The 22688-nt window shown below is 41.1% G+C and overlaps 1 protein-coding gene across 4 annotated transcripts in view; it reads right to left on the bottom strand.

The window, feature by feature from the left end:
• LHFPL6 (LHFPL tetraspan subfamily member 6) overlaps positions 1-22688 on the bottom strand; it is a 230934-nt gene that overhangs the window by 14609 nt on the left and 193637 nt on the right. For 2 of the 4 annotated variants that reach the window (XM_070239294.1, NM_001433643.1), the window contains one exon: positions 14538-14636. In XM_070239294.1, the coding sequence (XP_070095395.1) occupies positions 14538-14636 (99 nt within the window). Of the gene's footprint in view, positions 1-14530; positions 14637-22688 lie in introns of all 4 variants that reach the window. The other 2 variants (XM_070239296.1, XM_070239295.1) reach the window with 1 other exon arrangement.

Raw genomic sequence — 22688 nt, forward strand, 5'->3', positions numbered from 1 at the left:
GCCGACCACAGCCAACCACAGACAACGAACAGTCTACAAATTAAATCCACCAAAGAAAGAGGACATTCTGGCATTCATCATACAGTACTGTGAAACAGTATGTGAGGGGCATATGTGTGCAGGACACGTGTGCCCAGGTAGGGAGGAAACAGAGTGTGGACTCCATCTTCTCTAGGATGCATGCAGCAGAGGACCAGGGCGGCAGGGGGGCACAGAGGGCCCATTTTCTTCCACAAAATTTCTCCAGTCCCACAGGATGAAATAGTGATATACTTCATCTGGAAACAGCAGTTTCCCACTGAAGGAAAGGGGTTTTTCCAGCTGATACATAGAAGGATTTTACACAAGCAAAGCATGCGCTCCATAAGAGAAAGACTATAGGATTTTTCTGTGCAATCAAAGTCAGCCGCTGGCAGCTCCAGCTGTGGGTACTTGCGGCAAGACAGGAAGGCAGGAGGAAGGCAGAGTCAGGGATGACAGTAAAGGGATTAAACCTGACAGGACAGAGGCTTTCTTACATTCAAGCCTTGTAAAGACCCAGTGCATCACACCTCCACTGCTGTGTCCTTTTGACTTTATCCTTTCCTCACTCCTCCTGCCACTGAGCACATCTCGGCATCACAGATTTTAGAGCCAAAGGGACACTGGAGAAGGATCATCTAGGTCAAGGGTTGCTCACTTTTTTCTGAAAAGGGCCAGAGAGTAAATACTTTAGGTTAAAAGTAGCCATAGACACCAAGTAAATGCATGAGCATGGCTGTGTTCCAATAAAACTTTATTTAAAAACCAGGCAGGATTGATTTGTCCCATAGTTTGCTGACCCACAATCCAGGTCACCTCCTGTATTTTACTGATGAGGATACTGTGGCCCAGGAGACTAAAGTGACTTTCCCAGATCTCCTGAATGTGTTCTCTTCAATAGGAGAGCCTTTCTCTTTGTTTATAATTCAAAATTTCCCAGTTCCCCGTCTAAAGCAGGGTGCTAATGCTGGGTTATTCTTAACCAAAAAGCTAGTCCTGACTATTTGGGTTATAAGTATATGTACCTCATAAATATCTACCTGCGCTTTTAAAGTTAATTTCACATAGCCAAAGCAAATAATTACAAAGTCGTGGGGGAAAAAAATTAACAAGCAACCTTTTTTGCCAACAAACAAGTACATTTGGACATAATGTACTTCAGGTCAATACAAGTAAATCACTAGAGTGAGAACAGTTCTAGATAAAAAATGAGCAGTGTTAGATGAATGGATAAACGAAATGTGGTTTATCCATACAACGGAATGTTATTCAGCCATAAAAAGGAATGAAATCCTGACATATGCTCCAACATGGATGAACCTTGAAGACATTATGCTAAGTGAAAGAAGCCAGACACAAAAGGACAAATATTGTATGATTCCACTTATATGACGTACCTAGAACAGGCAAATTCACAGAGACAGGAAGTAGAATAGTGGATACGGCATGAGGGTAGGGGATAATGGACAGTAATTGTTTAATGGGTACAGAGGCTATTTGGGATAATGAAAAAGTTCTGGAAGCAGATATTGGTGATGGTTGCACAACATTGTGAATGTACTTAATGCCATTAAATTGTATACTTTAAAAATGGTTAAAATGGTAAATTTTGTGTTATATATATTTTACCACAGTTTAACAAAAATAGAGCAGTGCTACTTGGGATGGAGAACAGAGCAGAGATGGGGCAATCAGAGAAACTGGAAGGTCTACGTACTAGACATGCAAGTGATTTGGCTGGGTGCGGCTCCCTGGGAACTGAGGCTTCTTCACTTCCTCTCACATCTTGGCTCCCAAGGATCTTCCCTTTTGTACCACGCCAAACCTGCTAATTGTTTCTCCTTCACATCAGATCCATCTAGAGTCCTTCCTCCCAAAGTCTACACTGAATCAGGCCCTGCATTATCCCATCCTGAGTCTCAGCAAGAATCGCATAATCATGAAAAGGGTGGCAAAGATGCTTTTCCTACACAGCACTCCCATAACACAAAGGAATGGCAAGAGATATAAAAATACCCTGGTGCCACCAGAAACGTAAACAAATTTCAGTTTAAGTGTCAGAAAAGTAGGATGAGTGGAGCAGCATCTGAATTCTTCTGATCACACCAGTCAAATGGACCTCTGTTCCGTAGCCCTGTGGATAGTTTTGTTAATATAACACGTTTGCACCATTTACACACAAAAAATGGTTTACCCCTTGTCCTGGCTGGCTGGCTGAGTCTCTACGAGCACAGTGTTATTAGTCGTTGCCCTTTAGCACCGAATCCATCCTAAAAGTTTCACTAGAGATAATGCCATTGTTAAGATGATAAGGCACACACATTGGCTCTATATACAAGATGTATGCTGGTGTCCTTTGTGTTCACGCTGTGAACAGACAGAATCTGATCTCCATCTGGGGGTGGCTAAGATAACCAGTGGGGCTTTATTCAGAGTACAGCAGTAAAGATCATCCTTTAGTTTCTGTCTATAGCTGCTATTTAGAAAGGATGGAACGATCTGAAATTCAGCACCTTTGACTCCTGGACGGTCCCAAAGAGAGTGAAAGGACCCAGACTGTCTCTAATTGCTGCTCCCCAGTGTGATCTGTGGCTGCAGCCAATTTCCCGACAAACCCACGTGAAGAGATGCTGCATTCCATCCTGATGGCATTTTATCTACCCTCCCCCGTTTGTACTCCTCATGCTTCCATTGGCCACTGAGCAGCTTCTGAATGTACTCTGTATCCAGTTAAATGGAAATGGGCTGCAGCAAGGGCTGCTTTGATGTTGGTGAACTGCCCTCAGTCCAACAGGCTTCCTGAATGATCCCTCCTTGCTTGTAAGATAGCTCTTGGGAATGAACCTAATCCAATTTAGTCAAGCACAACTGCGAGACTCTTTGGTAAATGACAATACCCACTGAAAGAGTGTGAGGGATGCTGAGGAGTAGCAACTCTCCTACAACCTCATTTCCAAGTTATAACGAAAGCAGTTTCAGACCAGATCCTGCTACACACACAGACACTTATTAAACAAACAGCTATCAAAAAGCAGGCACAAACCAGCTCATCAACTTGTTCTGGGAGCTAGTTAAATCCTAGCTCTCTATCTTTTTAAGTGTTTGGATTACCACCTTGCGTGAAAGAACCACTAAAGGCAAATGCTGCAAGCTTCCAGGGCAGGATTCTGTTCCCTCTGGCAACAAACATCCAGAAATCCTCCAAACCAAAGACTAGAAACCGTGCCTTTTAGGGATGCTCAGGCCTTGGCTGCCATTCATCTGGACAGAATGGGCACAGCCAGAATGCTCCAGTAAAGCTGTACTGGTTGTTAAAAATACTAAAATATGTACCTCTGTACTGGTAGGTAAACAGCCATGCCCCAATCCCCAAATGTCCCATTGTCCCTTCCCTCCCCTGGGAACCCTAGAGAATCCTAGTCTCATGTCCCAGAAACTGAAGAGTTTCTGCCCAGCAGAGCAGGGCCACTTGGGATCCTGCTGTAGCGCCAGGGCCAGTATTTGTTTTAGTTCAGATTTGTCATGGCCTACGACATATTGGTTGTTAAATATTTTGAGTATCACTCGGGCTTAGAATAATGGCTATATATCTGGATGGATGCTTAAATCCTTTCATGCAAGGATAGGGAGTGTCTCTAACTCTTATAGCCAATCCACAATCTAGAATACCTTTAATTTCCCCGATGAGAGTCCATTTTTAACATTCATCCTGCTAATTAATAAGACACTAATTCCACCAATAAAAATCCATTTCTGACCATTGTTCTACTAACAGTAAAGCTTCTGGTGTTGGTTGAGATAGGGATAAAGGAACACTTGGACTAGAAGTCTTGAGTTTCCACTGCAGAGGAGGCACCTCAGTTGTGACCTCCCCTAACTGACGCATACATCTCACTCTGTCTATCCTGAAGTATTTAAAAATGAATTACAGCCTCTGTAACAGTGGTGTCAAGAACTGAAGGGTCTGAGATTTTATCTACTTGCAAGCCAACAAGTTAGACTGCCACAATTTCAGAGATGCTGGCAAAAGATAGGGGACTCCTGGGTCAGAGATAGAGGACTGTATTACTCACGGCACAGCCAGGAGCATCAACTTCATGTCTGCATCCATCCCTTTGCCTCCCACATCCCACAGGGCCTGAGGTGGCAAACTCAGTGGGTTTGTGTCACAGCTGAGGAATCTAAAGCTTAGGGAACCCCAATTTTTTATAATAGTCTGCAAGCAAATCTGCCAAAACTTAGCCCCAGAAGGAGACATCATCTTTATTATAGTAAACAATAAAGAAACCTGTCCTCTTTCGCAGAATTCATTGTCTTCCAAAGCTATTCACTACACCAACATCTTTGAAAAGATATTTAGGAACAAAGTGCTCTTGAGACATGCTGGAGAATCTTCTCCCAGCAGCGACACTAATGAAACTGGTTAGGATTCTAAGTGGAAGTACAGTCAACTCACTAGGAAGGTCGAATACTCTTTTTCATAGATACGATTTCAAATTAGAATTGGTGTATGGAAGTACTTATTTGCAATAATGCTTATTGTAAGCAGAGGTGTTTTCCCCTATAACATCCCTCTGATGAATGCTTTCATAGATAATGAAATAAAGTCAAAGGGGTTCAATGGCTTTCCAGCTTCCTGGGAAGATTGAAGCTTCTTGGGAGGTTACCTCTAGAGTTCAAGTCTCTAAGCTTTCTAAGGTCAGACTTCCAAATCTTGTTTACCAGAGGTTCTAAGTCTTCAGATGTCAGGAACCCATTTGATAATAAATAAAAGCTATAAATACTCTCCTCATAAAAAAACACATACCCATAAGCATGTAAAGTTTGCACACAATTTCAGCAGGATCACAAATTCCTTGAAGGCTATGGATGGACTTTGGGCCCCTTGAATGGTCTGGAGACCTCAAGAAAAATCTACCCCTGGAACAAGGGTTACTATAACATTGAAATCATTTACCAGTATCATCAAAATATCCATTTGCTAACTCAAAGTAGCTTCTGTATTCAGATATTGTGTGACTGATATCTTCAGCTACCTGAAGCCAGACCCCAAATCAGGAGGTCACCAAAAACTGTCCAGAGCTTACAAAATTCAGTGCTTCAAAGATCCACAGTGCACGGAAACAGAGCTGAACTGTGTTCTTTTAAAGCATGATTCTAAGATGATTTACAATGATTCGATTAGAAAGGACACAAATTAGAAGTGAGGGAATGAAGAGAGAAAGGCATAATTAATAACCGCAATGAATAATCGCTGACAGTGTGACACAAAAATGTTGCAAAACAACAAAAAAAATAGAAAGAACTCAAAATTTTTTTCAGTCTTGGTAATTTAGTGAAAGGGTGAATCACTCTATAAATGTCCACAACTATTAGGAATGACTTCACAGGATAGCATAACCACTAATGATAAAAAAAAGAAGACTTGTTTATGTTTCTTATAGGTTTTATATATCCTGGCTCAAAGGATGGAAAAGTATATAATACATCCTAAAACTATTTCAATCTGATTACAATAGGAAATGTGTTGGTGTTTAAGGCAGAAAGGAGGGACTCATATTTATTGTATGTCTTCCATGTGCAAAGCACCTTCCAATATCACATTTAATCCCTTTAACAGGCCTGTGAAGTAGGTACTGTCCTTTCTTTTAAAAGACTAAAGAACTGAAGTTTCAAGAGCTCAAATAAATTGCCCAGAATCAAAAAGTGGTTAGAGAGTCAAATTGAGATTCAAATCCAGTCCACATGTTTTCCATTGACTTTTCCTTTGGGGGGAAAATTCATTTATCTGGAATAATTCATTCACATGGAATTTCTGAAAAGATCTGAAAAATTAGTTTTTCTCTATAAATCCTCTATATTTATTACTTTTTGTCAACATTCTACCAGGTTAAAAGTCAGGCTGGAAGTCAGATCAGCCCTTTGATTACTTTGTTATGTTTTTGGTTTTATTCTAAAAACACTTATGATAGGTTTATTAATCCATAATGCTTACAAATGGTCCTTTCCTAACAGGACACTTCTTAAGAGGAAGTGGCTAATTTCTATCTTCTATCATGGAACAAAGGCAAAAATACACAGCAAGGTCACAAACACATGTGTTAACACACTAATACAATTTCTCCATTCTGGGGCAGAAATATTTCTCCTGGGATGAAGCACCGTAACACAAAGATTTGAAAGAACCCTCCCTAGTGTTCACAGAGACAAATCTCCCAACAATATCAGTGAAGAGTGCTACTATTCTGAAAGAATATATAATTATATAGAGATGGTCTAAGATAAAGCTGTGATAAATCTCTCAACTCTAATCTCCTTGAGGGCAGGGAGCACATAAGGTACTTCCCAACGGGGTTGCATTACATTATCAGAAGTACTCAGCTGGGGATGGCAGGGGTGAGGGGTGGCAAGCAGGCAGCTTCTTCTTCTTAATTAATAGATTAGCCCCAAATCCTTAAGTACCAGAAAATTTTAGTAAAATCGACAGACTTATTCAAGATGATGTTCATATAGGCCATTTGCCTTAATTGCCCTTTCTTTCTTACAGATATCTTTGACATAGTCAATTGAACAAAGTTAATTCCTGAGAGAGGATCTAAAACATCACAAACAGTTAAACTTAATTGAGTTAAAATGAGTGCATTTCTACCCCCAGAGCAACATTCAAGTGAAACATACTAGCAAATAGTTAAGAGCTCATAACACAAAAGAATAATTAGAACGAACCAGTTCATTTTCCTAAACTTGCTTAAGTAAAGTATATCTAAAAAAGTACACAACTCAGGTATATCTATTTTTGGGGGTCTTTTGTTTGTTTGTTTTTGTTTTTACAAAAGGATAGCATTGAAAAAAATGAAGATTCTTTAAAAGAGAGACTAGCATATTTTTTCCAATAGTTTCATTGACTGTATCTTGAGAAATATTATTTCCCACAGGTTTGCTAAAAGAATTTCCTTTTTCCTGTAATCACTGAATTCCATTGCTACAAATTGCCACATGCCACTGAATTAGGTTTCAAAAAGGCATTAATACAAGAATGGCAATGATCCTGCTCTGAAATAACCAAACCAAAAAAGACTTCAAGAAGGAAAGATTTAGAGCAACTACTTTTTTCATCTCTCAGGGCATTTGGTTCTTTAAACCATGACCTTGAACTTGATTTTTTTCTGGGAGATGGTTAAGCCATTGGCCCTTGAAGAGTAACACTATGATTTTCACCAGGATATCAGTGGGCAAGCATATACAGAAATATGATGGTGGAAATTAGCAATATCGTTTCTGCCTTCTTTTTTCCTCTCCTTCTTCTTTCCCTCTCCTCCTGCCTTCCTTCCTCCCTCTCTTCTTTTAACCATTCAGTAGATGGCAGATATGTGACATGCAGGTAAGGATTATGTCTACCTTATTTATAATTTCATCCTAAGTATGTGGCACAATTTTTGTTACCTAGTATGTGCTTAATAAATATTTGTTGAATAAATAAATAAATCTATTGAATACTGCTATGGGCTAAACACTGATATATGCACTGAAGTTGCAAAAATCCTGCCCCATAGGTTCATGTGGAACCTGCAAAGATGTGTTTAGGGAAACAGTTAGAATTGGATCTGTGATTATACAGAATGGGGTACTTTTTCCTAAAGCAGGACTAGAAGCATTTATGAAGCTGTAACTGAAAGTGGAAATGTTCAGGCTCTACTGTTGTTATCATGGTCCCCCTGGAATGGACAGGTTGAATTCATGCCCCTAAAATGAATTGGTTCTTCTTTCCACTTTCTGGGATGAATGGAAAAACCCTTCCTCTCATGAAAAGAGGTCTCTAAGAAGGCTGAGTGATCAACGAAGCTGACTCTTTCTTCCTTGGAGGTACCCGGACACTTTGCTCCATCACTTCATCACTAGCCACGCTGGGCTTCCTCTGCCTGTGGCAGTTTCTTGGCATCATATCTAGCATCACATTCCAGAGTATCCCCTGGGTGCCCCTGGGCCTACTCAGTTTGAGCCTTGGTTTAACTCATAGCAGCTTTCTGGCTTTCCTCTGTCATCCTCTTGCACCTGAGCTTTGCATGAGGGAACACAGGCTCCTGCTGAACTTTCCAAATGACTCCCAGCAACTTGGACTTCAGTGTCAAAAGTCTGGAACAGATGCAGTTAACAGCCATGGAGGAGACAGGACATCATTGCAGCTTCAAAGACTTTAAATTTGTCTAAATCTCAATGCATACTCAACACTTCGCTGCTAACCAATCTCCCAAACAGCAATCTCAGACTGGAATCATAAATTTTCCTTAAGCAATGACAAGAAACTCCTCAAGGGCTAGGAGCCTCTTCCTGGACTGAGTGACAGATTCTCCACAAACACCTGGTGGGCAAGTCAGGCAGCACGCAACTCAGCTGCCTGCAGCCATGGGGCAGAGCCTCAGCTGCCTGCTCAGCATGGGCATGAAGCAGCCTTGAGAGTCCACATCAGTCAAAGGAGTCTTCTACTTTCTGGCTAAAGAGAAGCTTATTTTATTAAATATCACAGAAGCAGATAGCAGCTTCTCCTGTTGTTTTCTGCAGAAGTAGAGGCTTCTGTGTGGCCATCAAAAAAACTAGGTCACTCAGTTTAAGAAGAACCCACTAACACCAAGCTTGAAAAAGCTCAAAAAACAAATTTTCTATTTCTGTTCCCATTTTTGCCCACTGACCTCCCCAGAACTTCCAAGTTGCTTTTTCCCAAGTGTGAATAGACTTTAGAGGAAAGAAAACATGAGTCAGGAGTCAGAGTTAAAGGAGTTGTGTCCAAAGAGATGTGGGATGGTCAGTGCTCAGATTAGAGTAGAAGAGATTTCTTCACTGAATTGAAAATGTGGAAGAAACACACTCTCATCTTTTCCAGCCCTGAGAGGCTCTGAGTTTTCAGAGTTTCTGGTACTGTTCTTGAGAAGCCAAGAGCATAATTTCAAGAACAGGAAACACGATGGCTTCTTAATCAAATTAAATAGCAAAATGAAAGCAATAATTACTCAAATTTACTTGGCAAATTAGCAAGACAAATTAATTGAAACACTACTTTTGATCATAAGGATATAATTAGAAAAGTTTTTGGTGGATGAAAATATCTCTGAGGCATGAATTAAATCAATTAGACAACCTGATTATAAAGACCTTATGCTTAATGTGTCAATCCAAACTTACTGTTATGGAATGTAAAAGGAAGAATAAAAATCGATCAGCAATAGTCATTAAAAATGGTCCTGTATAAACACTGTGATCAACAATAGGAAACATCTACTGGGCTTTTATTATATGAGGATGCTGAGCTACACTATGTATTATTCTTATCACTTGTACTGTTTTCTTCTCTAAAAAAGTAATAAATAAAATTACCATTGTTAACACTTACACAGCATAAACCATTACTGACCCTTCGTCCACAACCACAAACTTCACATTGAAGGAGCACAGGGCATTGAAGTCCAACAAATGGAAGACAGACTCAGATGCCTTTTCTCCTCTTAGCCTCATCTTCCACTTACAAATGACGGTACTTCTCACTAAAATCCGGGTCTACAAAACTCGGACTACATTCAAGCTGGACTATAAAAAGCCAATTAGTACATGGTATCCCCTGGTGGCAGTTATTCATTCAAGACTGGGCACTTGACAAAGTTGGCCTAATTAGACTGAGGAAAGAGACTTTTATTCCATTATTTTGAGGGAGAAGCTCGCCCTCTCCTGTTTGACGTGAACAAGGATGCTTACAGCCTGAAGTGCCAAATGCAATCATCTTATGACCAATGGGAAAAGTGGCCTCAGGATGAAGCCCACTTTGAGATGGACAACATCTCTGAGCCCCTGGATCAGTCAAATCTGCAGCTCACCGTAGCTCTGACCCTCTTGTAATAAAAGATCTTAAATGTCTTTGTTTAAGCCTGTTTGAGCCAGATTTTGTAACCTAAAGCTAGAGCATCCTAATTTATATAAAACAAAATGAAATTTGTTAAACTAAATTCTAGCAAAGTAGGAAAAATTAATTTTTATATAAAGTGGGGCAGTTTTTTTCAAAGTATGGTCGCTGACCACTTGCAACAGAATCACCCGGATACCTATTTAAAATACAAATGAGAGAATCATCAATTCTGGGGCATAGAAACTAAAAATCTACATTCTCAACAAGTCTACCTCTGATTCTAATGCTAAAGGTTGAGAGCTACTGTCAAGACAAGCTATACAATTTCAGCGGGGGAATTTAGAAATTCATTATGCAGCCTGTTTGGACTCCTGTTGCCCTGTTTAAAAAATGTATGTACTCAAACCTGCTCCTTGCTTCTTTATAAATAAGTTCCAAAGATAAGCAGAATAACAATCTTTGATTTGCAAAAGTGAGTATCTTTGCAAAATTGCTTCAAGGTGCTGCACTTGATAAAATATGATGATGCTTGAGAAATAATCAATAGCCTTATAAAATTGTTTTCAAGGCATGCTAAAAAAAAAAAATTTTCCCCAAACCTCCTTTCTAAAGGAAGGAGGCATTTTTAAAAGTAGATTCTATCAGACTCCTGCCACATTACATTACAACCACAAATGTGAACTATTTTATGAAGTCCCCTTCCTTGCCTAACTACTATGACTATTTTTGGACTTGGTTTCAATGTTCTTTCCCTGGGAGGCCCTTCCTATCCCTCCAAGTATTCCTACCCCCTCCAGTGTGCCTACTCAGCCTCCTTCCTGATCTTAGCCCTGCCTTCCTGAAACCTACCTCTATGCCCCCCAAAACACACCCACACTCCCTCTTTACCTACCTAAATCCTCTACAGACTTGAGGGCTCAGCTAAAAATAATACTTCCTTAGATGGCCCCCAGGTGAGGTCAGGATCCCTTGAATGGTGATAGAGCAACTAAATAAAATACCAGTCAGGCCGCTTTCAGCTGCAAGTAAGAGAAAGCACACCTCAAACTTTACCCAACAAGGAAATGGATTTCTGTGTGCAGCAAGGTTGGAAATTCCCAGGGAAGGCCTGCTTCAGGCAGGACTGAACCACCGGTGGGTTTTTCTGCCCATCTTTGGTCCCATAGGCTGCTTCCTCCTGCCATTCCACCTGGGCAGTGGTGGCTGCCAGAGAGGGAGAGTGTGGCTTCTGGTGCCTCTTTCTTGGGCGTGTGATCCCTTCTTCCTCAGAAGCCTCTGGAAACATCTCCTCCAGTCTTACCGGCCCAAATGGGCTTAAACTTTCCCATCCTATGCTAGTGTCAAGAGGTGGGATGACCAAGCTTAATTTACAGTGCTTGCCAAGTTATTTCACAACACCACATAACAAGGAAATTGTAGTATTTATACAGCATAGTAGGATAATTGGATGGGGCTGCTCAGTGCAGGGTCTAGGCTGACCAGCTGCTCTAGGGGCGAAAGAGATGAATAAATGAGCACATCTGGAATGAAGACATTCCTGGCATGTCAGGGGTATGCTTTGATTGAGATCAGGGATCTTCAAATTACAGCTCCACCATCTCTTTTTGTAAATAAAGTTTTATTGGGACATAGTCATACCCATTGATACGTGAATCATCTTTCATGCTACAATTGCAGAACTGAGTAGTTGCAACAGAGACCATATGGCTCACGAAGCTGAAAACTATCTGGCTCTTTACAGAGGCGTTTGCCAACCTCTGGCTTAGATTCACCATCGAGAGTGGAATAATATTGGCAAGGCAACCACAATGCCCACCGCAGTGCCTGACACTTTGTCCTTTCTCACACACTTCCCATGGACATTCTCTTTTTGAATATCTGCCTCTCCTGCTAGTTTTTAAATTTCCTAAAGACGGTGAATAGTGTCTGTTTAAATTCATTGCTGATGCCATATCCCCAGCACCTAGCACAGGGCCTGGCACATTGTAAGCATCCCACAAATATTTGTTGGCTGAATAATTGAATGAACGCACTCCTTAAATAATCTTCCATGTGGAATCAACAACAATTATTTCTTCCAGGGTGTCTCTGGAGAGAGAGTAACGACATTTCAACAACAGCATGCCAAGGAAGTGACCCATATTCCACAAAAAGGAGGGCATGAAGCTTAATAATGTTAATATGTCCCAATCCTTGGAAGGAAGACATGTCCGCATGCTGTCTCCTCTGAGAGGAGGCAAAAATAAGCTGGATTTTCAGAAGTGGCAGAGACAGGATGTGGCCATGGCAAGCAGCATATATGCCACTAAAACTGGGCCCCAGAGCCATCCTTACTGAGCATGCTCACCCTCACACACATGCTACAGCTCCTAACCCCAGTCCAAGGTTCTCTCCCAAGTTTGCTCCATAATCTGTGACTTCACTCATTCACTGAAGTTTAGGCTTCATCAGTGTTCAGGGCAATAGCAATAATTTTATCAAGCCAGAAAAATAGGAAGTTACATGGGTCAGGCACAGTGACATCTCTGTGCCACAGTTTCTCATTAGGTCTTCTTTTGAAAGAAAAGATCATGGAATCTACAAAAATAATAGTAACTAGAGAAATAGATCTCAATAAATCCAAAGTACTTATTCAAGGGAACTAGAACCATTTTATCTGTAGATGATGCCAGTTTTGATTTTTTCTCTCCTCATCCAATCTAAGAGAAATTTAAAAATAAAGAGGCAAAAATTAAAACAAAATTATAGTTTTTTAAATTGCTAAAATGGCTTTGGTGAGTTCAATAACGTAAGAAATTATTATCACTGGTAAAGAGGCAAGTGTTTTATTTTTTAAAATTAAAGTTTGGCATTCAAATTTTTAATCCACAATTCTGAGAAGCTATAAAATACTGGGGTGCAGTAATGAAAATTGCAAAAACAGGATCTGAGTTTCATTATAACCTGCTAATTAATCTAACAATATACAACAGCAAGCGATCAGCAAGAAGAGGCTTCTAATCAAGTTGAGGCCTGTGTGAAAGAGCCAAAAAGGCCTCCAACACCAGAGAAAGCAAAATACCAAACACTGTACTAAAATAGCTCCCCTGGACAGTTTGCCTTCCAAAAAAAATAAAAGCTGACCGTCAACTTTGTGCCAGCATTTTTCCCTTCTCTGCATTTATGGCCATCACAAACGAATCCAGACTTAGGAAAGCTTCGTCATCAAGGAGGGAAGAATGGGCAGTGGGAAATCTCTTATTTTTTATCCATGCAAATTAGGTGGTATTTAGAGCATTGTCTTCTCTACTCCAAGAGCCAGGATTATTTTGAGGGAAGCAGGGAGTCTGTCATCCACTGGGTCAAACAAAAATTGCTTCATTTTCAAATTCGCAGACTTTCGATCTGGTGTCACACTGTCCATTTTTCTCAGTATCCAACAGAACATTTTTTTTCATAGACGTTCTAACAAAAATTGTTGTAAATGTTTTGGGATATAGTAATACTGCCACTGGATCAATTCCCTCAAAACTTTTCTTCTTAGAGTGAAATATTTAATGTGAAAAGTGGATGTTTAAGTTAGTAACTCACTATGCACTAATTGTCAAAAACCTAGTCTATCCATACATTAAGGGGAAATATATTTGCTCTCATTTGGCAATGTGTTTTATGGGGTCATAGTCTTTGATCTAGTAACAATAATTCTAGAAAAACATCATAAGAAAATAATTCAGTTAAGAAAAGACATTCATTAAACTACTCATTGCAATATGTCTTAAAATAACTGAACCTGGAATAGACTAAAGGTCCAACTAAAACGAAAGAAGTGGTTATGTAAATATAGGTTTATCAACCCACTGAAATATTACCTAATCATCACAAATTATAATGGTGCAAACCATATAGTACCATGCCAAAAATTTTTATAGAATGCTAAAGAAGTAGATAGTCACACATGTACAAGTGAAAAATACCTGAAATTTTCTCTTTAGTACACAGGAAAATTCAGGAGCCCTTCATTAGCATGTGAATTCTCACCTATTTAACCACACCTCTCCCCCTTCTTGGTCTCTCTGATCTGAGGAGCCTTACTGATTCCTCCCTCCTGCCTCGCTATACTGTAATCCTTGCCTGCAAGGTGCTTCTGTCTGCTGCCAGACAATCCGCGTGCATCCTTTTGTTCAAGACCCAGCTCGATGCCCACCCCTTTCACAAAGTTATTGATGACGCTGGAGTGAAATTACTTTGGATTCTTTAGCCCTTCCTGTCTTCGCCTTGATCATTTTGTTTGCTTTATCTTCTCAGATAGACTGTGAATTCCACAGAGAGAGTTATTTTTAGCATATGCAATGAGTAATAAATATATGATTTTGAATGAATTAATCAATGAGTATAAACTCTTCAGAGCAGGGCCATTTCTTTTCTTTTTATGTACAATACTTCCCACAGTGCAGGCAAACAGTGGATTATCAATAACTCTTCATTAAATAAACAGATAAATAACATATGTGTATTAGTACACATGACTGCTGGCTGTAATACTGGGATGTGCTTTTCTTCCCTGTCCCTTTTCCACCTTCTGCGTCTATGAGAGATGCGATGAGGTTCTTTTCTAAAAGGAAAGCCATCCATAAAGATCACTTACCCAGGTCAAACTGGCCAGAAACGTAGCCACAAGTCTGCCGGACTTCCTCACTGTCCCAGCCCAAGGGGTAGAGGGCACAGCCAGCACCGATCAACAAGCCTGCAAAGAGATAGAGGAGAGGGCTTTTACCAGTGCCCCTCTGCATCTCTAGATAAAGTGTGGGGGGGGGGGATGGGGTATCAGTATTAGCACGATAACAAAGGAGCATGGTGTCTGCTTCTTGGAAAGCACCAGCCACAGCTCCCTTAAGCAATCAAAGGTCAGTTCAATTCCAAGAACAATCTCAAGTCTGCTTAACAGGAAAAAAAACCTTGACAGACAGCTCAGATTGGTTCCAACTTTGCCTTTTAAAGCATTAAAAGCCTTGCAAATCCTGTTTAGGAAATACAACCCAGAAGCCCGTTTAATCACTCTTGTAAAAAGCCAACCAATTCCACCATCAATCCGTGTAAACAAGTAATTCAAGAGCAAGCAAAAGTGCCTAATAGGTTACGCTTCATCATTCACTAAAGTGTTTTTTTCCAATTTAAGAATCAGAATAGACTGTTTCAGCATCACCAAATTTTACCAGGGCAGAGGGAACGTAGAGATATTCAGGACCCACTTTGACACATTGATTGAACCTGTGAACTGTAATATGTGCCATTATGCTCCACTGAGAAGTTGAGAATCAGGGAGCATCCATCCACTTGTCTCAGAAATACCCTAGAAGACAGACACTTAGTGTAATCTAAGTCCTCCTTGCAGCTAAGACCAAAAAGTTTAACGATGAAACTGAAGAAAGTGATCATTTTATTTTAATATAAATTAAGCTATAATGGCAGCACACTCTGAGCTGACAGTTGTCCATTGGCAAATCTTTACTTTTGCGTCTAAACCTACGTGGTTTTACAAGAAGCTGAATGAGACTTAAGCACTCAGCATTTGAATGTGTAGGCTAATCTGAAAGCCACATCCTGTCACATCAATCAGCAAGTATTATGAGTCTTATCATAACCTGTTAGTCCCACAAGCGTGCTGAGCCGTTAGGACCAATGCATCCACATTCTGATTGGTGAGAACACCAGCCATGTCTGGGGGAATGTGGGTTCTAAGGTACTAAATGAGGGAGCCCCCTAAAGGAGAAAATCCATTAATATGGTAACATAGAGGTGGAATAACAGGGTCCCAAATGCATCTAGAAGAGGAGACCACCAATATTTCTGGATTGGGTCTCTTCCTGCCCCTCTCTGGTCCTTCTCCCCCACCTCTGGTGGGACTGGAGCAGTTGTAACCTATACAAATAGTCTGTTTCCTCACAGGCATCTAAGGAGCAGCTCCTTTCCACCCCCTTCCCCCAACCTCTATGCTGAGCTGTTAGGAGAGACATCCTCCATGAACTGACACGCTTTTCCCATCCTGGTGCCCCTCTCTCCAATCTGTCCTTTGGTCAAGAATAAAGCGACCACCTAATGCAGAGGGGCTGTGATCCAAGGAAACACCTATAGTCACTGAAGCTGCAAATCACTAATCCCAGGATGCCCATATGCAATTGTATGAATGTGAATTGTGTTGAGGCAGAAGAATAATCCAGAAAGCAGTAATAGGAGGTTTCGCTGACTAAGCAAGTGCCCTAGTGACCAGCTTCCTTAGGCTTTTGCCCTTAGGATAGAATTTACAACACTCTGAAAACAACTCCAAACTAGTTTTACCACCATCAGGTAAAGAGACAACGAGGATGCCAAAGTTTGTGTAAACTGAATTCATGAACGTTTAATAAATAATGCAGTATCCTTTCCATGATACTCAGTTCTTGAATTAATAAGTAACACCACTTTCTGAGACTTGTGAGCAATTGTTTACGGATGACAAGGGAGACAGGCAGTTAGAAAATGTCCAAGTGTGAGGAAAATGAAAAACAGTAACATTTAAACCATCAGTTTTCTCTTTATCTGACAGCAAATAAATGATGAACAGTTTCATTTGAAAAGCTAGTGTTCTTTTAAGTATGGCTGAAAAAATACATGTCATGCATTCATGAAATCACCTGCTTTGGTCCAGTATTATGCTGGGCACTTTGGGAGGCTCAACAGAGAGGAGCTTATAAACACCTATATATAAAGCAAGAGGGCCTGTGGTCCTCCGAGCGGTAGAGCACGTGGCAGTCAGGGCTCTTCTGTAGAACACTGGGCTGTCTTTGGACACTACGAAATGTTGATTCAACAACAAAAATTAGGAACAATTTTATGCACAGGAAATTTGTGTTAAGTGTATGATTTTTAAAAAAGAAAAATACCATGAGCATACGCTCACATTAAAAAGAGTTGTTCACTGCAGGGCGATTAGCTTATCTGGATTTTTATATTAATATTTACGTAGTCTTTCTTTTGTCATCTGGGAATGTTTGCTAACAGCAAAGATACTGCAGATTCTGAAAGTTTGAGAAACACTCCTGGGAGAAAAGTGTATGTTGCAAATTGATCAGTCTAAATTGGCTGTTGCAATTATTAGGTTCTGTAAGTAAACAGCAGTGCCCTCCTCAACACCTTGCTACCACTGTGGGTTAAGGTGAAAGCAAGTCTCAGACCAAATTCGGCCAAATATACAACAAATACTTATTAGCAAGTTGTCACAAAAAGCAGTCAGATGGCCAATACTGTAAGCTCAGTGAATCCCTTCCCCCGACTCCATCAGATAGCCATTCTAACCAGCACCTTCAACACACAAGTACAACAAATATTCAAATAGCAAGAGGAGGGCATTTCAGGTCAGAGCAGGCAATAGCTTCCATTTAATGGAATGAGAAGCCAGCCCTGGTGATCTAGTGGTTAATATTCTGCACTCTCACTGCCGGGGCCCAATTTTATTTCCTGGTCAGGGAACCATACCACTTGTCTGTCGGGTGTCATAGTGCTTTGTTGTGATGCTGAAAGCTATGCCACTGGTATTTCAAATACATCCATTGATGCACAGGTTTCAGTGGAGCTTCCAGACCGACAGACTAGGAAGAAGGATCTGGCCACCCACTCCTGAAAAATATTAACTGGGCAGGATTCCACTCTGCTGTACACAGCGTCACTAGGCGTCAGAATGGACTCCATGGCACTAGCAACAAAATGGAACGGTAGAGGGGGCACAGGACCAAAGAGAGTTCTAGACGTACACTGCCTAATAGCCATGCCAAATAGCTCAGTAGCCATGTGCTACTGAACCATTTTCATAATCGCAGAAAGTGCTCTTGGAGAGGGATGTTCTAGACCTAAGACATCCTTCAAAAGGATGCTGGGCTGGCCAGATTCCAATACCCTAAGCCTGATACTACTTGTTAACAATCAAAATCATCCCTGCTCTTTTAGATTCTCCTTTTGTACTTGGAACTAAAGGCCAGGAAGCTACATTTCAAAAACTCTCCTGCTAGCAGGAGTTCCGGTTTATACTCTGTCAGTGAGAAGCCCTCAAGTGAGATTTGGAAGGCAAAAGAGAAGGATACTCCACGTTCCCCATTAGCAGCTGCAGCCAGGGGCATGCCTTTCTGCAGAGAGTTAGATGTGAGATTTTGGGAGTGGCTTCCAGGCATCTCCCTCAGCATCACCCACGAAGGGCAGATCATCACCTACCCTTAATTTCCTGATTTCCTGAATTCGTCAAAGCAGCTTCTCTGGCCTCCACTTCCCAAAACCTTCTACTAGGTCTGTGAAACTTTAAACCCCTGGGCCACGTCCCTTCCCACTTGAAATACCTAGAGTGGTTTCTTTTGCTGGCCAGACATTGGCTGGCGCATGCCCATGTCCATGTGCAAGGACAGAGGGACTGATACAAATCTTTCTATCCTCCCCTCTACTTGAACATCATCCATTTTCTTAATTAAAAATTATCTCGGGGCTGGCCCCGTGGCCGAGTGGTTAAGGTCGTGCGCTCTGCTTCAGTGGCCCAGGGTTTCGGATCCTGGCCATGGACATGGCACTGCTTGTCAGGTCACACTGAGGCAGTGTTCCACATGCTACAACTAGATGGGCCCGCAACTAAAATATACAACTATGTACTGGGGGCATTTGGGGAGAAGAAGAAAAAAAAAAGAGAGATTGGCAACAGATGTTAGCTCAGGTGCCAATCTTTAAAAAAAAATTATCTCTAATACAGTTTATGCTAATTAACAAACATTTGAGTAAGTAGAGATAGTGATGTTAGAAGGCTTTGTGTTAACCCACCTCTGTGGTATGGGCTCTGGTTAGGGAAGTTAACACGCTAATTAACCTCTTCTGCACTGTTTGGTTTTAGCAGTGTTAAACCCTAGACCAGCTTGTGGAAATCGTGTGATGGAAGCATAGTTTGAAAATTCCTGAATTAGATACCACTTAGATATTATACTGTGTACTGAAAATGGGGCTCAGAGAATATTCTGGAATTTGAGGTGGTTGCTCAAATGATGTCTTGGTGACCTAAGGGGTTTTAAAAGCTCCAGTTGGCTAATTCGCTCCTGGGGAGTAAACGGCTTAGTTAGAATTGCTGGCTCACAAACTTTTATATTATTTACATGGATTTTCTTTATTAGATTTATAAATCTTGTGGTTACCACATGGGCTTAATTATGTGGTATTTTAACCAAATTCCTATGTCACTGCCATAAAAGACATCATTAAAAAAATGTCACATTATCACACTTTCTGAATGTCGGTGAGCATAGGAGTAGAAGTGAGAAAAGACTGTAAATTGAGGAAACAATCCAGGAAGGTGGCAACAGAGATGAGGTGGGTGGAAGAGGTGTGAGATCGTTTGCAGTTACAGGCTCATTTGCAATTAAGAATGAATCTATTTTTGCAATCCTAAAGACTTTGCAACTTTTAAGGGGTCAGGAGTAAATCACAAATTAGTGTAAATCAGTTCAATCTCTAAGTTTTCACCCAGCAACTAGCTGAAATCAGCTATCTGGGGGAAGCAAAAGACCATGAGGAAGGTCATTTTGTAGGAGGTCTTAGAAATTTAGAGAGAGGCTGCCTCCTAAAAAGGAAAAAAAAAATCCAACAAATGACTCAGTAATTCTTAAATTTAACAAACTTCATTTGAATAATGCATTGACTATTAGGCCATTTCAACCTGAGTACCCTAGGGTTTTGGCCTCACTCTGTTCAAGATAATTAAAATATTTTCAGAGCCAGGTCAGTGAAATGACATCTAGGGAGAAGACAACGTTAACGGAGAAGTGAAAGCACAGACAAATGCAAAGGGTGGGAGCACTTGGCAGCTGTGTGTGCAATGATGCTGTGTTATCAGAGGTCTGCCTTCAGCCCCAAATGGACTGCTGTGCCTGACCCTTAGCTCGGACACACTGCCTGCCCGTAAACCACCTACGGGAGAGAGTTGCTAGTGGGAACTCTATTCGTTTCGCACAATGCTGGAAATATCTGCCATGATACTAATTATTTCTTAGAATTTGAGAGTGAAGTCTGAAGTCTAAAGAACGCAGTGGTCAGAGTAAGAACCCAATGCTGGGAATTTTCCCTTCTGCAAAACTCTTTCTATTCAAAGTCAGTACTTAACACTTAGCCAGCGGAATATTAACATAACAATTCGGCTCCTGCCAAGAAGGCAAAACAAACCTCTAGTCAGCCAACGCCAATTACTCTCCACAGGTGGGAAGAATAGAATCCTCATGTGAAACTCATAAAGCCTTATTTTTTCCAGGCCACGCTTGAAAGTTTTTATGTGATCTCACTTTTTTTTCCATGACTATTGCTCCATTCTTTTTCCACAGTTTGTTATTTTTTTCCTACAGTGTGACTTTTGCCACCTATCGCCCCTTCAGTGGTCACAGCAGCGTTTCCCATCAATTCATCTTTTATGTTTTTTTGGATACTTTTATCCGTCCTCCAGTTCCTTTATCGTCGTTTCCGTGGCAAGCACCGAGGGAAATTGTTTTCTTTACTTTTCTCATGAAAGCTGCCAGTCTTGTAGCCTGTTATCTGGACTTCTCTTTGGAAGACGTTGGCACGGTTCCATCTCCAAGTCTCCATATGCTAATTTATGTACAGGATATTCGAGCATTTTCAGTCTTAGATAAGGGTCCCTTTACAAAATGTAACAACAAAATAAATCCAGAGTGGGGAGGGAACGAGAGCAAGGGCCAGTACTACAACTCTTCAGCCTTGTAAACCACAGCTCCTTTCAAAGTGCTTTCTGGAAACTGAGGCACAGATGACGGAAGAGGTTTGTCCAAGGACACAGAGCCCAGGTCAATGACAGGCTCCCAGGTCCCAGTGCAGGGCTTTTCCCCACCTATCATGATCCCAATACTGGGACATAAGTCCACTCTAAGGTCCCATGGTCACCACCCACAACCTGAGTTCAGCCACAGACATGTTGGATTTGACCAACATCATGTTTTACTAAGTGGAACTTTTCACCTGCAAGACCAGATTTCTTGTGTCTCTTGAACGATTGAAAGACGTGCCAACAGTGAGCCTGCACACAGCTGGCTGGAGCCAAGTCATGGTGGTCCCATTAAACAGCTCAGGTGCTCTGGCCAGTCCAGAAGGCATGTCAGAATGGGGATCCCTGGCTTACTTCAGCCATTACTGGTTCTTTGAATACGTCTTGAACTTGCTCATCTCTGAAAGTTGAAGCTCTTCTCTCTGACTGAGACACTCTTTCTCCTTACCATAAGCTGAGACACCACCATGAAAATACTGGCTGTTAAGGTCTAGAAACCTCAACATGCACCCTGCCCTGCCCAGGCCAGCAGTGAGCTACAGGTTTTACGCCCTCGCGTGAACTCCTACTGGGGTGCACTCTGTACCGTTTATTTGGGGCCTTCCACCTTGCATGGTAGTTATTTGTCAGTATCACATCTCCTGGAAGGTTAGAAACTCTAGCATATGTTCGCTTGCTCACCAACTCATGGTATTTGTTAAATACTAAGTAATATTATTTATTCAACATTTAGAAGAGCCTCAGAATAATTATGTGATAGCTATATAATAGATAATAGAAAACATATAATTGCTTTCATTTGGCAGAGGAGGAAACTGAAGCTTAGAGAAGCAGCCTCATGTTCATGAGGCTAGTAAGCGGCAGATCCAGGGACTTACTTCCAGTCTGCCTGAGCCCTCACCCAGTACTCCTAACCTTTACCTTCTAATGCCTCCCAGATCCCCAAGTGTTCGTGGCCCCAGCTCTGGGCTGACCACTCATGTCCATGCATGTACTGAACTCCATATATATAAACGGAGAAGGCAGAATGCGGCAGAAGATGAAGAGAGATTTCAAGGCACCATTTCTCCAGGATTGACTCTAGTCCCACCTGTAACCACAGGCAAGGGCCCTTGGGAACTTTACAGATCCCCCTTCCCTGAGTGACAGGGAAGCAGATCCTGGATGTGAGCCCTAACACACAAAGCTTGTGCACAAAGAGCACATTAAGTCATAAAGATGAGTGATGAATTCTTTATCATCAGAAGTTTAGCCAAGGAAAGCATATCTTGTCCTAATGCTACAATATAAAATAAAAATACGATCACTTCTGAACTATCAAAAATATTTTTACAAATCACAAGACTTATTTTTTTGCTGAAAACATCCTGCAGAATACTTTAGGTCTTGTTAAAACGTTTTCCAGAATAGCTCCTTGATTCTCATTTCTTCTCCTCCATGTGTTCACGTGTTTGAAGGCACACAAAAGACATACACAGCATATTAGATGCCAGAATATCTGCTCCTTAGCTCAAAGCAAAAACTTCACAAGCTAATTTCAGCCATGAGTGTCGTGTCATCTTTGGTCTGTCTAGAGTCCTAGGCAATCATTGATAGAAAAAAATAAATTTGTTTCAAATGATGAAACTTTGGGGGAGATTTTGCAATTTCTATGGGAGAGTTTTCTGGTAAATTACATCTGACTGAAAGCAGATAGTAGTTAAGAGTGCCCCATTTCCGCCATTTCACTTCGTTAGGTCTCAGTTTTTTTAATGTGTAAAATGGGGAAAAGACCTCTCTCTCAGGGTGGTTGTGAGGATTAAATGAGAGAGTGCACGTCAAGAGATGGGCACAGCCCCTCACTATAATTCAGTGAATGGTCTCTATTGTTAAGCTTTTGGTTTGGGGCTGCATGTGGGGGAGCGTGGTGGATTTGGTTGAAGCCAATGTGTGTTTGTATACACTTGCCTGAAATCGAGTCCTCCT

This window comes from Equus caballus, chromosome 17 (assembly GCF_041296265.1).
Source record: "Equus caballus isolate H_3958 breed thoroughbred chromosome 17, TB-T2T, whole genome shotgun sequence".
In the NCBI taxonomy this organism is placed as follows: domain Eukaryota; kingdom Metazoa; phylum Chordata; class Mammalia; order Perissodactyla; family Equidae; genus Equus; species Equus caballus.